At 43.0% G+C, this 12,611-nt stretch overlaps 1 protein-coding gene across 2 annotated transcripts in view; it reads right to left on the bottom strand.

The window, feature by feature from the left end:
* Positions 1–12,611, bottom strand: part of LOC121616014 (receptor tyrosine-protein kinase erbB-4-like) — a 306,370-nt gene that overhangs the window by 75,523 nt on the left and 218,236 nt on the right. For both annotated transcript variants that reach the window (XM_041950597.1, XM_041950598.1), the window contains exons 13-14: positions 5,484–5,616; positions 796–889 (exon numbers count right to left, since the gene is read on the bottom strand). In XM_041950597.1, coding sequence (XP_041806531.1) covers positions 796–889; positions 5,484–5,616 — 227 coding nt within the window. The remainder of the gene's footprint in view (positions 1–795; positions 890–5,483; positions 5,617–12,611) is intronic.

Genomic DNA, 12,611 nt, shown 5'->3' with positions numbered 1-12,611 from the left:
TTGCTTCCTCTAATCCTTCCTCCTGCTCATACTGATCATTAAAAGATCTCTTCCTACCATGTCAGTGATGGAGGGACTAAATCTGCAAAAGTTTAGCTGAAACTGATATGAGGCTTCAATTATCCAAATATGGCTAATCATGTTAATATCTTCCAAAGCCACAGCCAGAGATCCCTTCCTAATGCTCAGTTTAAATGAAGCGGGACAGCTGAGCTACACGGATACCTTTTTTAAAAAAGTCTTTTTAGTACAGAATTCCCTCTTTGTGTTTCCCTTAAGCTGCAGTGGAGGGATGGTGAAAAAAAAGGGAATTTTGTACTTAAACGGCTGCAACTTTGGAAGATTTGTCTTAGCTGGATGGCTGAAGCTTTGTAGTATCATTTTCAAATAAACTCTTTAATACAAATTGCACAGAAAGAGGACTGCAGATTTTGTTCCGCATCACTTGCGCATCAGAAAGGGATCTTTTAAAGGTGCAGGAGGAATGATTACAGCAAGCAAAGCCTGTTTCTGTGCTCATATGGGCTTGTTTCAAGACGGACGTGAAAATCCTTTAAAACAACATCATTATGATGATATTTAAATGGCATTAATCTCCTACTAATTTAAGTCACACTATCGCACCTTTCAATGATTCAGTGAATCCTTTTCATGTTGAATGATTTGCTTCTTAGCGACTATATAAAGGCAAACATACACAAGCCGCTGCTTCTCTCTCTTTATTGAGAAGACACGCGTGAGTGGAACGAATGCTTCAGTCTGCCTTGCTGGTTTTGTCTGCGGGAGCAAGCTTACCGGGCCGTGGCAGGTCAAAGAGTCATCGTCAGCTCGCTCACACTGGCCATCGCACTCCACGCACACCGACCCGTTGGCATACTCTCGGATGTCCCTGAGAGAGAGGGAGGAAGGGGATGGAGGGAGGGATTAGATAGTGTGATGTGGCTCTTAGGTCGGCTTGTAGATATTAAGGGAGCTAAAAAGCTCAGCAACAAGTCCTCAGTCACCTCTGTACTGCTGACCATGAGCAAACATTTAGCACACAATAAATAAAGTTGTGCTAAGCAAGACATTAATGAAATAAACATGCTATTTAAACCAAATTGTAGATTGTAAAAGCACTTTATTTCTCATTATTTTGGTGTCAGGAAAGTACATTTTCATTGTATATACGTAAATCTGCAGACTGAGTGGACAACTTGTGCAAAAGAAAGAAAAAAATCCACGGGCAATGATGTGTTGAATTTCAGTTTTTTTTTCCAGAACGTTCTCTTTCAGAGCCTTAGTATTGCTTAACGCAAGTTTGCGAATGATCCCTTTTAATCAATAATGTCTGGATCAATCCAGGAGAGTTCAGGATGTCATTTTCAGAGCCAAGAAGACAGATGGAGGGATCGAGAGAGATACAAGAGTTATTAACAGCGGATTTGTCTGATTTAATCTGCTGGCATGAGCATTGTTTCTTAAAATGCTGACTTTGGAAATAGTGACCAGATGATGTAGTCAAAGCATCAATAGGCAGTCTCAAACACACATACACACACGCACACACACTCCTGTTACAGCCACAAGCATAATAATACTGATGCCATCATGCAGGAGGTCGACGCAGTTGAAAGGTACAGTACCTGCGAGGGTTGCAACGTTTTCAAAAATCAATTAAATTAAGTGCCTTGTTATTCAATTTCTGCAATCCCCTTATAATGGTAGAACACCAGAGTGGCCTCGAAAAGTCATTAAATCTGACCACAGTGCGGCTGAGTTGGCGCTTTGCCTTTGTCACTACAAGACAAGGAGAATGACTTTTGGGTTCTTCTCTTTTGGTCAGTGAGGGAAAACAGAATGTTCAATCTCAGCAATAGAAAAAAAAAATGTTGTTGGCCCAGTGGGATCAAAATGAAATTAGTATTAATTATGCTTCATCTGGCCTTCATAAAACCTTCCAGGAGGCAGGGGAGGTGAGGCTTTGTCCGGGTGTGTGCTGGTTGAAATAATAAAGGCTGCAGCACAGCTGGGAGAGATCACCGATGCTGAGGACTTATGGGCTATTGCGTGATGTTCTGCTTTCTTCCGCTTTTCTGTGTTTTCTGTCTGAAGATACAGCAACACATGCACAGCGAATAATAAACCTTCATATAGATTTGATGCAAAATGAACATTTCAAATGGCTTTTAGACATAATCCCCGCTGCCAAACTCGTGTGTTTAAATGAACAAATAGAACTGCATGTTGAACTATAAAGTCCACATTGTTTTTGACTTTGTATTTTAAACACTCAGCAGCCTCCACTCAGGCTGAAAAATGAAGCCAGCCCGAAAGTGCTAAAAACTGCAGTTCCTCAAACGGCCACTTGAGTCTGGCTCCAAAAGTGAGTTGATCCTCATAGAAACAACTCACATCTAGTTTTGGATTAGCCTGGAGTTTGGCGGAGTCAGGCACCGCCTAGGACCGCTGTCACTGAGCTTCACAGTGGCTCATCAGAAACCTGTGGGTGACGTCCTGGAGAGTACGTCCATTGTTTTATGCAGTCTATGATTTCAAACCAACATTGATAAATCCATTGAAATGTAAGACACTTCAAGCTCCTCATCACTTTGAGGCTGTCTGACACGTTTTGCTCAACATGCCTCTCGTTAACTACTGAAGCTAAATCCAAGGTTTTGTCATGCACAGACGATGTGAAATCTAAATCTGCACACTGTTATGTGATCCTTGCTGAGGTAGACTTGCTGTGCTTCTAGTACTAAACCAATCCACACATGAGTGAAAACCCTGTCACAACACCCTGAACTACAGGGCGACTTGAAGGTTTGTACAGACTGATGCACGCTGAGCAGATAGCACATAAAGGCACAAACAATAAAGCATGACTCATGGCTGTGACGATGTGATGGTTGTGGTGGTAACGCTGACGGTGTGGGTGGTGCTGACGTGCAAGTGGACAGGTAGGCAGGGCGTGGCCCCGTGCGCAAGCAGTGACTGTGACACGCAGTGACACGCCTAGCCCCCCTGCCCTAACAGCACCTTCTGGTCCTCCTCATATCTCTCCAGTGCAGCCACCGAAGACTTTTTGATCAAGTCGAGACTCTGAACTTAAAAGCGTCTTTCCAGCAGCTCTGCAAGCAAAAAATAATCTAAAATGTTATTAATGAAACTCACCGGGGGAGCGGGTCTTGTCACCTTCCACTGCGAGGTGGATAGCATCAAGCTATACCTCCTTTAAAAGTCAAGGAACCCCTGCTGTTTTGAAACTCTGCAGGGGTGCCTTTTAAACTGAGAGCCACCACTACGTCTTAAATTGTTCTTTTCTGCCCCCGGCCCCTCAATAATATCCATAGTAAACAGAAAAATGACTGCTGAACTTAAAAGCTGTAACAAAGAGCCTTGGGGTGTTTAAGTTTTGATGAGCAGGTTGTGCAGCAGGTCTTCCAACAATAGAGGATTACTTGAAAATTCAACCACTCCTTTTCGTAGCCGAGTAGGATGACTTGACACATGTTTATGCATTTGTCCTTGGTTCGCTTCCATTATACTGCCGCTTCACTCGCCTGAAACCGATCTAGAATATTCCTGCAGGGGTTCTGTCATGCACTTAATAGAGGAATCAGTTTGATCTTTGCTGCACTGGTCACCTTCAAGTTGTTGTACCAAACTGATGGTGTCAATTACATGAAAATCTACATTAGTGGATTTCCAAACCAAACTCCTGGCTCCTGTCTTCCTGCCTGCTTAAGATGAGGTACCGTATTCATAGTTTGCTCCAAACACGTCAACCACTTCACAAGGCCCCATAGAGACACAGGAACCAGAGAGCCTTAACAGACTTTCTACAGCTGCAGCAACATATCTACAAGGTGTGGGAGCGCTACAGAGGGGCTTTACTATGAGAAACAGCAGAATTGTTTGTCATCATATGAAGAGCTTGAAGCAACCCGCACAGTAACCTTGTTGTAGTTAAAGCAAATGATTGATAGCAGACTGATAAAGCATTTTGTTTTGGGGGTCCGTTTACGCTGCAACCAGCCACACGATGGGTCGGCATCAGAACAAAACAATGAGCGAGTTTCAGGTAAAAAAGTCTCAGTTGTTTTCATATTACGTCACTGACAATAAAAGAGTTGTTCATCTTTCACCCAGTGGCGTTGTGCTGATGCTAAATGAGGCCTGATTTTGTCCCCCTGCACCACACAATTAATGACTGCAGCATGAGCAGAATGATAAGCACGGGCAGGATCAGTGGCTTCCTTGACGAAGACCCTCTCCAGGCTGACCGAATTGGCATCGTGCATTGCTTTACACTCACACCCGAAGAGGGAGGGGTTTTTTGGGGTGACAGGGAAGAGGCAGGGACCCAACTGGCCCTCGGCATCTGTGTTTGTGTTTGTGCCGATGCCCTGCAGATTTTCTTCCTGGTGATTTACTTGGCTCGAGAGAACAACGCGGTATCTTCACTCACATCTGTGTTTTTCCTTGGTTTACACACAATAGGCTGTTGGAACTTGACACAGATGTCCCCACTAAGATGGTGGGAGCAAACAGGGTGAGGCTGCAGTTCAGCTATGATATCTTGCGTCATTCATAGCATAATTATCCATTTTGTTGTTCTTGGAAAGAGACATTTTGGCTTTGCGATTGGCTTTAGTCGCAATTTTGGGCAGCCTGACACAGCAACTGCACTTAGCAGATGGAGAGGACGAAGGTGGTATCTTGTCAAGTATAGAAGCTACACTTTACTAAACAGAGGACAGAGCCAGGACATGATAGTTTCCACAGTATTTGAACCGAATAAACCAGAAAATGCACTGGAAAAACAGGCATTTTATGTCATCCCTTTCCTTATTTTCCCCCACTTTTGGTGAGTTAGACAGTTTGAAAATTTGCAGCTTGTAAAATTTCCAAGTCAACAGCCTCAAAAAAGCACATTTAAAGAGGGCAGGAGCTACGTGATTGAGTCGGGTTTGTTTTATACTGTGAGCATCAAGTAGTAAAAAAAGACCTGAGGACATTAAGAGGACAACATGTAGAAATATCAAGAGCTCAGCTGCTCAACAAATAAACAATAGCCAGACTTATTCAATACACAGCCTTCGCCGCATGAAATAGCATCTCTGCTCTCCTGTGTGTTCATTTTTATGTTGTTAGTGAAGATGGTCTTTGTCTCAGGTGAGGTGGCTCACCTTTGCTATTAAAGACTACAGGATGTTTCATTTTTTAGACAGAGTTTTGTTTACATGAAGGAAATCTGTTCTCTCTTTTTTCATTTATTATTAAACAGGCATTGCAGAGGTGATTCCAATGTGTTTATGTTTTCAATCAATGCCCCATCTGCTGTCTCCCTCAGTCAGTCAAGCAGCAAGAACGCCACCCAACCTCCCATCGTACATCCATATATCTAACTAGCACAGTGTAATCCACCGGTCAGGATGACATAGGGTGACTGTGTTGATGTATTTGAGTGGACGTGTACATGCTCATGCATAACTCACCCTTCATAAAGATTGCAGGTATCCACGCAGGTTCGTCCACGGCTGAAGTATCTGCAGGAGAGGCACTGGTCTGGGCCAGGACCCCAACACCCTGCCTCCGAACACAGCGGGTCACACACCATGTTCTTCTTGGCTGCTCGACATACACATACGGGGGAAGAAAGAACACTGAATTACATTCACGTACAATGCCATTATGCTTTGGCGACTTGGTGCAGACGCAGAGAATAAATTACCTAAATTACCCCAAATTAGCTGGATTACCTCTAAAATTACCTCTAAACAGAAGCTAGACTTACTAAGGCACACACAATTTGCAAGTGTTTGGTTTTGCCTTAAATTTCTCTGCTTCCGCCGAGCAGATGTTCATTTGCAGTGGTCTGTAAAAAGTGCGTTTTTGTCGAGACGACTTTCTTAAACACAGGTAGGAGTAACTGCAGCAAGACAGAGGAGTAGTAATAGGGCTCAAAGACGGACTCAAGGATTACACTCTTTCTTTAGGCGAGCAAAAAACTGTTAGTGATGGTCATACATTATGCACATATAAACTGCACCGCTTTTATGTAAGCAGTCTCTATGTACACACAGTGTGTGTATAGTACTGTGTGGTATGGTTCACTGTGGGGCTAGCACAGGAGAGAGCTGAAAAAATGCTGAGCCAACAGCGACAAAGCAGCTGCAGACTTGTTGATTAAGACTTACAGAGGAGAGCTTCACTGTCTATATTCAATTGAGGGATTTAATCTGAAACACAGCTCTTCTCATAACTGTTGGTGTCAAAAGGCCCAAATATGTCAATACTGTACATTAAAATTAAAGAATTTGTCCTGGCTTCAATCCAAAAAGGATCTGCTTTCAACACACAAATCCATAGCTGCGCATGAATGGCACAAACACGTTCTGTTGGGTGATAGTCGCGTAAAGCTTGAAACATGCAGGTTTGGATTTCATTCGGGGAAAGAAAGGAAAAGCCCCTTTCTGCTGGTCCATTCACAGCGAACAATTCTGTACGCTGCTCTCTCTGTTTCTGCCTCGCTGTTCCTCATATGGCGCTAACAGACTCAGGCCATTACATCCACTGTGTTCCATTCGCTTCTGGTGTCTGCATCTCTTATCTCGCTCGCTTTTGTCCCCTTTCACCGCTAAGCTGTACAAAGGTTGCTACATCGGAGAGCATTACAGCGACAAAATGAGACTGTTGAAGTAGCATGTTGACAGCGCTGCAGATAAACCGGGAACTTGTGTCACCCCATCTGCATCTGATGTGCTTTTCCCTTTGCCTATGGATTTTAAGACTCTCTTCTCTTCTCTTCTCCAGGCCATAGCTATGAACGTGCGTATAAAAAGAGCCCTGCTGTTTTTGAGGTCCTGGCCACATGTCAGCCAGGGGCTATGCCTCTGTGTCCGCTATGGCCTGAAAAATTCACACAGAAGGATGCAGATACATGGAGAAAACAGAAATCAAGTGTTTCTTTTGAGGGAAGAGGATGAAAGCATTGCCTTTCACAAGAGACAAAAACCAACTCTGTTGGGCTTCCAGTGCCTTAGGTAAACTGACCATGCAGAGGGAAAGATGGCGAATAGGAGGAATGATGGGTGCTGAGAAAAAGGAAATAAACACTGTAGGAGGAGAGGTTGATCAAAAAGATGCCAACTGCCGATGTCTGTGCCATAGTTGGAAAACAGAAGCTCACAAGGTTTGAGCCGACAGGTGTCTTTTTGAGTCCCATGGGAGGAGAACAGGCTATAATGATGATTTGGGTTAAGGCCTTGTAACTGACAGGAAGGAAGGAGAGAGAGAAAAGAGAGTGTGAGAGAAAAAGAGAAAGAGAGAGAGGAGAGAAAAACAGTCAAATCAACAAAAGACACAGAACGAAATAAAAATAATGAGCGAACAAACACCTGTGAGAGAACTGTGCTGTGCTGGCTAACAGATTAAAAGGGTTGCGGGGAGAGGAGAGGTGCAGTTGCTGCCTCCAGCATCTGCATCCCTTTCTTCTGTATCAGAGGCAGCACTGAAAGCAAAGCAGGCCAGCCACCGAAAAGGCTGAAGAACTAAAGTGTAGACTGGCGGCTGGGGAAATTACCCTTGTCCCTGCGCAACATGGGACAACTTCTCACTTTTGTTGTAATGCTGGCAGTAATTACTTTGAAGAATTTAGTTTGTATAGTTAAACATTTTTAGATCTTTCAGAAATCTTTGAAAAAAATAATCCACTTTCATCATTAAAAGAAATCACAGAACTCCTGAAAAACATTGCTGGAGTTCTCATTAGAGCCTTTGATTCAGATTGATTGTGATCGATGTAAATATCAATTAAGTATCTGCCATTACAATACAGTCACTGACTGTACAAAATGTGTTCATGTGATCTTTATTTCTTTCAGGTTATTTATGACAATTTTGCTCCTTGTGCTGTTTGTTGTCAATCTGCCTTTTCTGCAGCAAACAAAAGCACAGGTGTTACTAATGAACATGAACTGTGGCTCCAACCTGTGGAGAATATTATATAAGACCATGCAGTATAATTAATATAATCCCTCCTGTTTGCTGAAAGCTCTCCTTCCTGTGACACTCAGAAATGGTCTACCTAAGAAAAAGTTGGATTAATTTAGAGGCTTTTCACACCTAGAATCTGAACCAGGGCCAAACTAAGGTTTTCATTCATTTGATCCAGTCGGTGTTGGTGTCACATTGCGGTTATGCGAGCACACTAAAGAATTATACTACACATCACATACTTACATCCTGTCGTCATCACCTGTGGAAGGGCAGATGTCCGTACACTTTCAATTCAACACGTGGCCATTCGAATTAATGGAGAAAAATGAGTGACCAGATCCATTTCACTGCTGCTATAATAATATTATTATGGCTTTACGATCAGCAGGACCAACATTTGGTCTCCTCCTCTCTCCATGGCTCATTTTGTTGCATTTTCTCCCTTTTCCATTCTGACGATAGCCTGCCAGAACTTCCTGTAATTGCTCTGAAAGTACAAACCATCCAAAAAAAAAAAAATCATTCCACACTAGAAACAAACCAAATTGTGCTTCAGTTTGATCCAGACGAAGGCCAGCTCTTTTCATCAGACCCAGGTTCGGCTGTTTGGTCCAGACAGAGGTGTGGGAGGATTAACAACAATTGCAAGTTTGGTGTGGATCGAACAGAAAAGTCCAAAAGTCCAGACCGAACGATATAAGCGTGAAAGAGCCCGAACAGTCACTCCGGCTGATTAGACCTGAGCTTAGGCTGAAGCTACTAATATGAATCATAAAGGTGTAATTTGTCCTGCCCTGAAATATGCAGCAAAGCTAACAGGAGAGGGGAGATGACAATTAACAACAGTCTGCACACACCCACCAGTCCCGAGAAGAGCTCTAATCATCCAAAAAAATTACAATCACCTGTGTGGGTTTACCACGCGTCTGCAATGGCCGGCCTTAAAGACATTACTGAGGAAACAACGGTTATGAAACAGCTCTGTCTGGATATGGTTTATTCTGCTGAGGGCACTGATGGGGCTAATAACTGTGCTTTCTATCCCAAGATTTGACTTTTTGAAGAAGTGTGTTAAGAAAACAAAATACTTTTCTCTCTCATTTTACCCCAAAGCCTGCCCTCTACCCACTGCATTATAAAATGCTGACATTTTCTCGCTAACGAGGCGTCACTCAACAGTAAGTTTGAGAACACTATCGTGGGCCCTGGGTGTCCCTTTTGTCAAATATTTGCAGTGGTAGCTGAAAGCTTGTCTTCATTGTTTAATACTTGGACCAAAGTGGGCAGACTCTTCTTTTCATCGGATCTTTGAGAGCGGCAACAACATTTAAACTTATTTGCAGGCCAGGCTTAACTAAAACCAGATATTGGCTCGATAGGATCGCTTGCACATTGTTAGTACAGATGATACTTTAAAATATTCCATGGGAGCATTTTTTCAGCCTGAACTCAAAAGAGCTAGTTAGTAAGACTGTTTACGACCAAACTTCAGCCAAGCGCAGACTGTCAAATCACAGCTCAGTTAAAAGAAAGCGGGCAGCCTAATGCACAGTGAAGAATTTCTTAAAAGACGGGTAATTCTCATCCAAAGCAGAGCCGGGCAGACTTGAAGAGGGCGCACGCTGTCAAGCTAAAGACGGATCATCATTTGCAATCAGATCCAAAGCGAACTGGCCAAAAATACTCAAGTCTAGCTGAAAGATGTACGGTCAAAACACCGCGGCCTCAATCAGAGAGCTGATTCGACTGATGGAAGAGTGGCGAAATGTGTTCGACCCCACAGCGTCAATGCAACAAATTTCATTTGGATGTGACCTTGAGGACATAATTGAGGACACAAACAAGGTGTTGCAACCTTGTTTATAACACACACACACACACACACACACACACACACACACACACACGCACACTGTGTCATGTCTGCTAGCAAACTACACAGTTAGTATAGAAAGTGCTGCGGTGAAAACCCGGTTGCCTTGGTTTCAGGTTCCTCTAATTACGCCATGACGTTCCTACATCACCACAACTCGTACGAATAAAAGGGCATATGCAGAGTCTTTGTCCTCTGTCTTCGCTGCCCTGTAAGGGTGTGAGATTTGCCCTTTTCCAGTTCCTGCTAGGCTCAGTCAAGTGTACACACACACACACACACACACACTCCTGATGCACACACGCAGAGCTATGTCAAGGAGAGCGGTGTGTGACTCTCGAGTCTCACCCAAAGTCATCAAAGTCACTGAAGAGAGAGAGATAGTGTGTGTGTGTGTGTGTGTGTGTGTGTGTGTGTGTGTGTGTACGTCTAACACTAAGGAACTGCCCAGGGGAAAGGAGCACATGAACAGTGAAAAGGGGCCAACTCAATAATGCAAATACTGGCTCATTAATGAACATTATACATAAATGAATAATGTCTTAACACTTGTGGCAGTGATATAATAAAAGCTCTTCCATTTTTAGGGACACAATTTTTGTCTCATCGCTTTAGATATTTGCCTAATTTCATTTGGCCAAACCTCGCCTTGTCTGAACGGTTCTGTTGGTTAATTGGTCTAATTATGAAATTATTGTTTTGGGTTGTCTTTAGAAATTAGCGAGATAATAGCTTCCGGTGTTTCTACTGTTATATGTTCAATATCGGTGGCGTCTGCAGGAGAGAGAAGTTACAAATCCGATTCCAAAAAATGTTGGGCCGCTGTGTAAGCCATAAATTAAAACCGAATGCAATGATTTGCAAATCAACATATATTCAACTGAATACAGCACAAAGACAAAATATTCAATGTTCAAACTAATAAATGTTTTTTGTCAGTATTCACTCCTGGATTCTGAATTTGATGCAGCAACACGTTTCAAACAAAAGACAACATTCCACAGGTAAACAGGTTCTTTGGTAACAGGTGATAGTATCATTATCAGGTATGAAAGGCTCAGTCATTCACAAGCAGCGTGGGCAAATAGTCCAACAGTTTAAGAACGTGAATCTGTACATAACTGCCAGAAATGTAGAGACTTCACCATCTACAATCCTTAATATCATTAAAGGATTCAGAGAGTCCAGAGAAATCTCTGCTCATTAGCATGACCGAAAACCACCTGCGATCCCTGAGGCAGCACTGCGTTAAAAACAGTTTGCTGCTGCATCTACAAATGCAAGTTAAGACTCTACGATGCAAAGTGAAAGCCACATATCAACAACATCCAGAAACACCACCGACTTCTCTGCTCTGAACTCATCTGAGATGGACTGACACGAAGTGGAAAAGTGTGCTGTGGTCCTACGAGTCCACCTTTCAGACTGTTTTTGGAAATCACGAACCTTGTGTCCTTAGGCCTAAAGAGGGAAAAAAACCCCATCCAGATTGTTACCGGAATAAAGTTCAAAAGTCAGCATCTTTGATGGTATGGGGGTGTTACTGCCCTTGGCATGGATAACTTGCACATCTGGGAAGGCGCCATTGATGCTGAAAGGTACAGACAGGTTTCGGAGCAGCATATGCTGCCGTCCAGACGACGTCTTTTTCAGGGACGACCCTGCTTATTCCTGCAAGACGATGCCAAGCCACATTCTGCGTGTGTTACAACAGCAAGGCTTCACAGTGAGTGAGAGCGGGTACTAGACTGGCCTGCCTGCGGTCCAGACCTGTCTCCCTTTGAAAATGTGCGCATTATGAAGTGCAAAACAAACCAATGGACTGTTGAGCAACTCAAGTCGTATGTCAAGCAAGAATGTGAAAGACTTGAACAATTAGTGTCCACAGTTCCCAAACTCTTACTGAGCGTTGTTAAAAGAAATGATGATGCAACACAGTGGTAAACATGCGCCCGTCCCAACGTTTCTGGAGCGTGTTGCAGGCATCAAATTCAGAATGAGTGTAAATTTACCAGTTGATCAGTTTGAACATTGAATATCTTGTCTTTGTACTGTATTCATCTGAATATAGGCCAAAAAGGATTTGGAAATCACTGCATTCTGATTTTATTTACGTTTTACACAATGTCCCAAGTTTTTGGGAATCAGGGTGGTATGAAAAAAGATGATTTGCATACTGAGAGAATAGCCCATCAGTGTGCTTGAATAGACTTGGCAGATATTCCATTCCCTCCAAATAATTGATTCGGTTCTGAAGCTTCAGCGTCGCTCTAATAGTCAGTTTTGTCTAAAGTTGAACTTGTGTCAGGTCAGCAACCTGTAATTCTGTGAATATCAAACATATCTCTCAATCTGTAACCTATTTATAAATGTGAACAAGTTTGTCAGAGCAAGAAACGAGAAAGAAAACTGTGCGGATGGTGCCTGGAGCTGCACAGCTGATGTTGAAGACTAGAACACAAAAATACATCACAGTTCATGGCAGCGAGCAGTACAATTAAATGACAGCCATGCAGCACACTCCAATATTCAGTGACTCCAAAGAGGATGTCCCAGATCAGAGCTTTAGAAATTGGTTTCATGTTGTATTTTTGTTTTGCTTTTTTTTTCTTTCCATGGCTAAAAGATATCTCGAACCTTTTAACCTTGGGTTAAAAGTCACAGCTCTCGACAGTGAGAGGCAGTAAAAGGTGAGGACACACATTATGGTTGCTGAGATGATTATGGTTCCGATTTGACCACTGAGCTTTCC

This window comes from Chelmon rostratus, chromosome 13 (genome assembly GCF_017976325.1).
Source record: "Chelmon rostratus isolate fCheRos1 chromosome 13, fCheRos1.pri, whole genome shotgun sequence".
Classification (NCBI taxonomy): Eukaryota; Metazoa; Chordata; class Actinopteri; order Chaetodontiformes; family Chaetodontidae; genus Chelmon; species Chelmon rostratus.
Note: the sequence above shows the minus strand (reverse complement) of the source record. Positions and strands in the feature narration are given on the sequence as shown.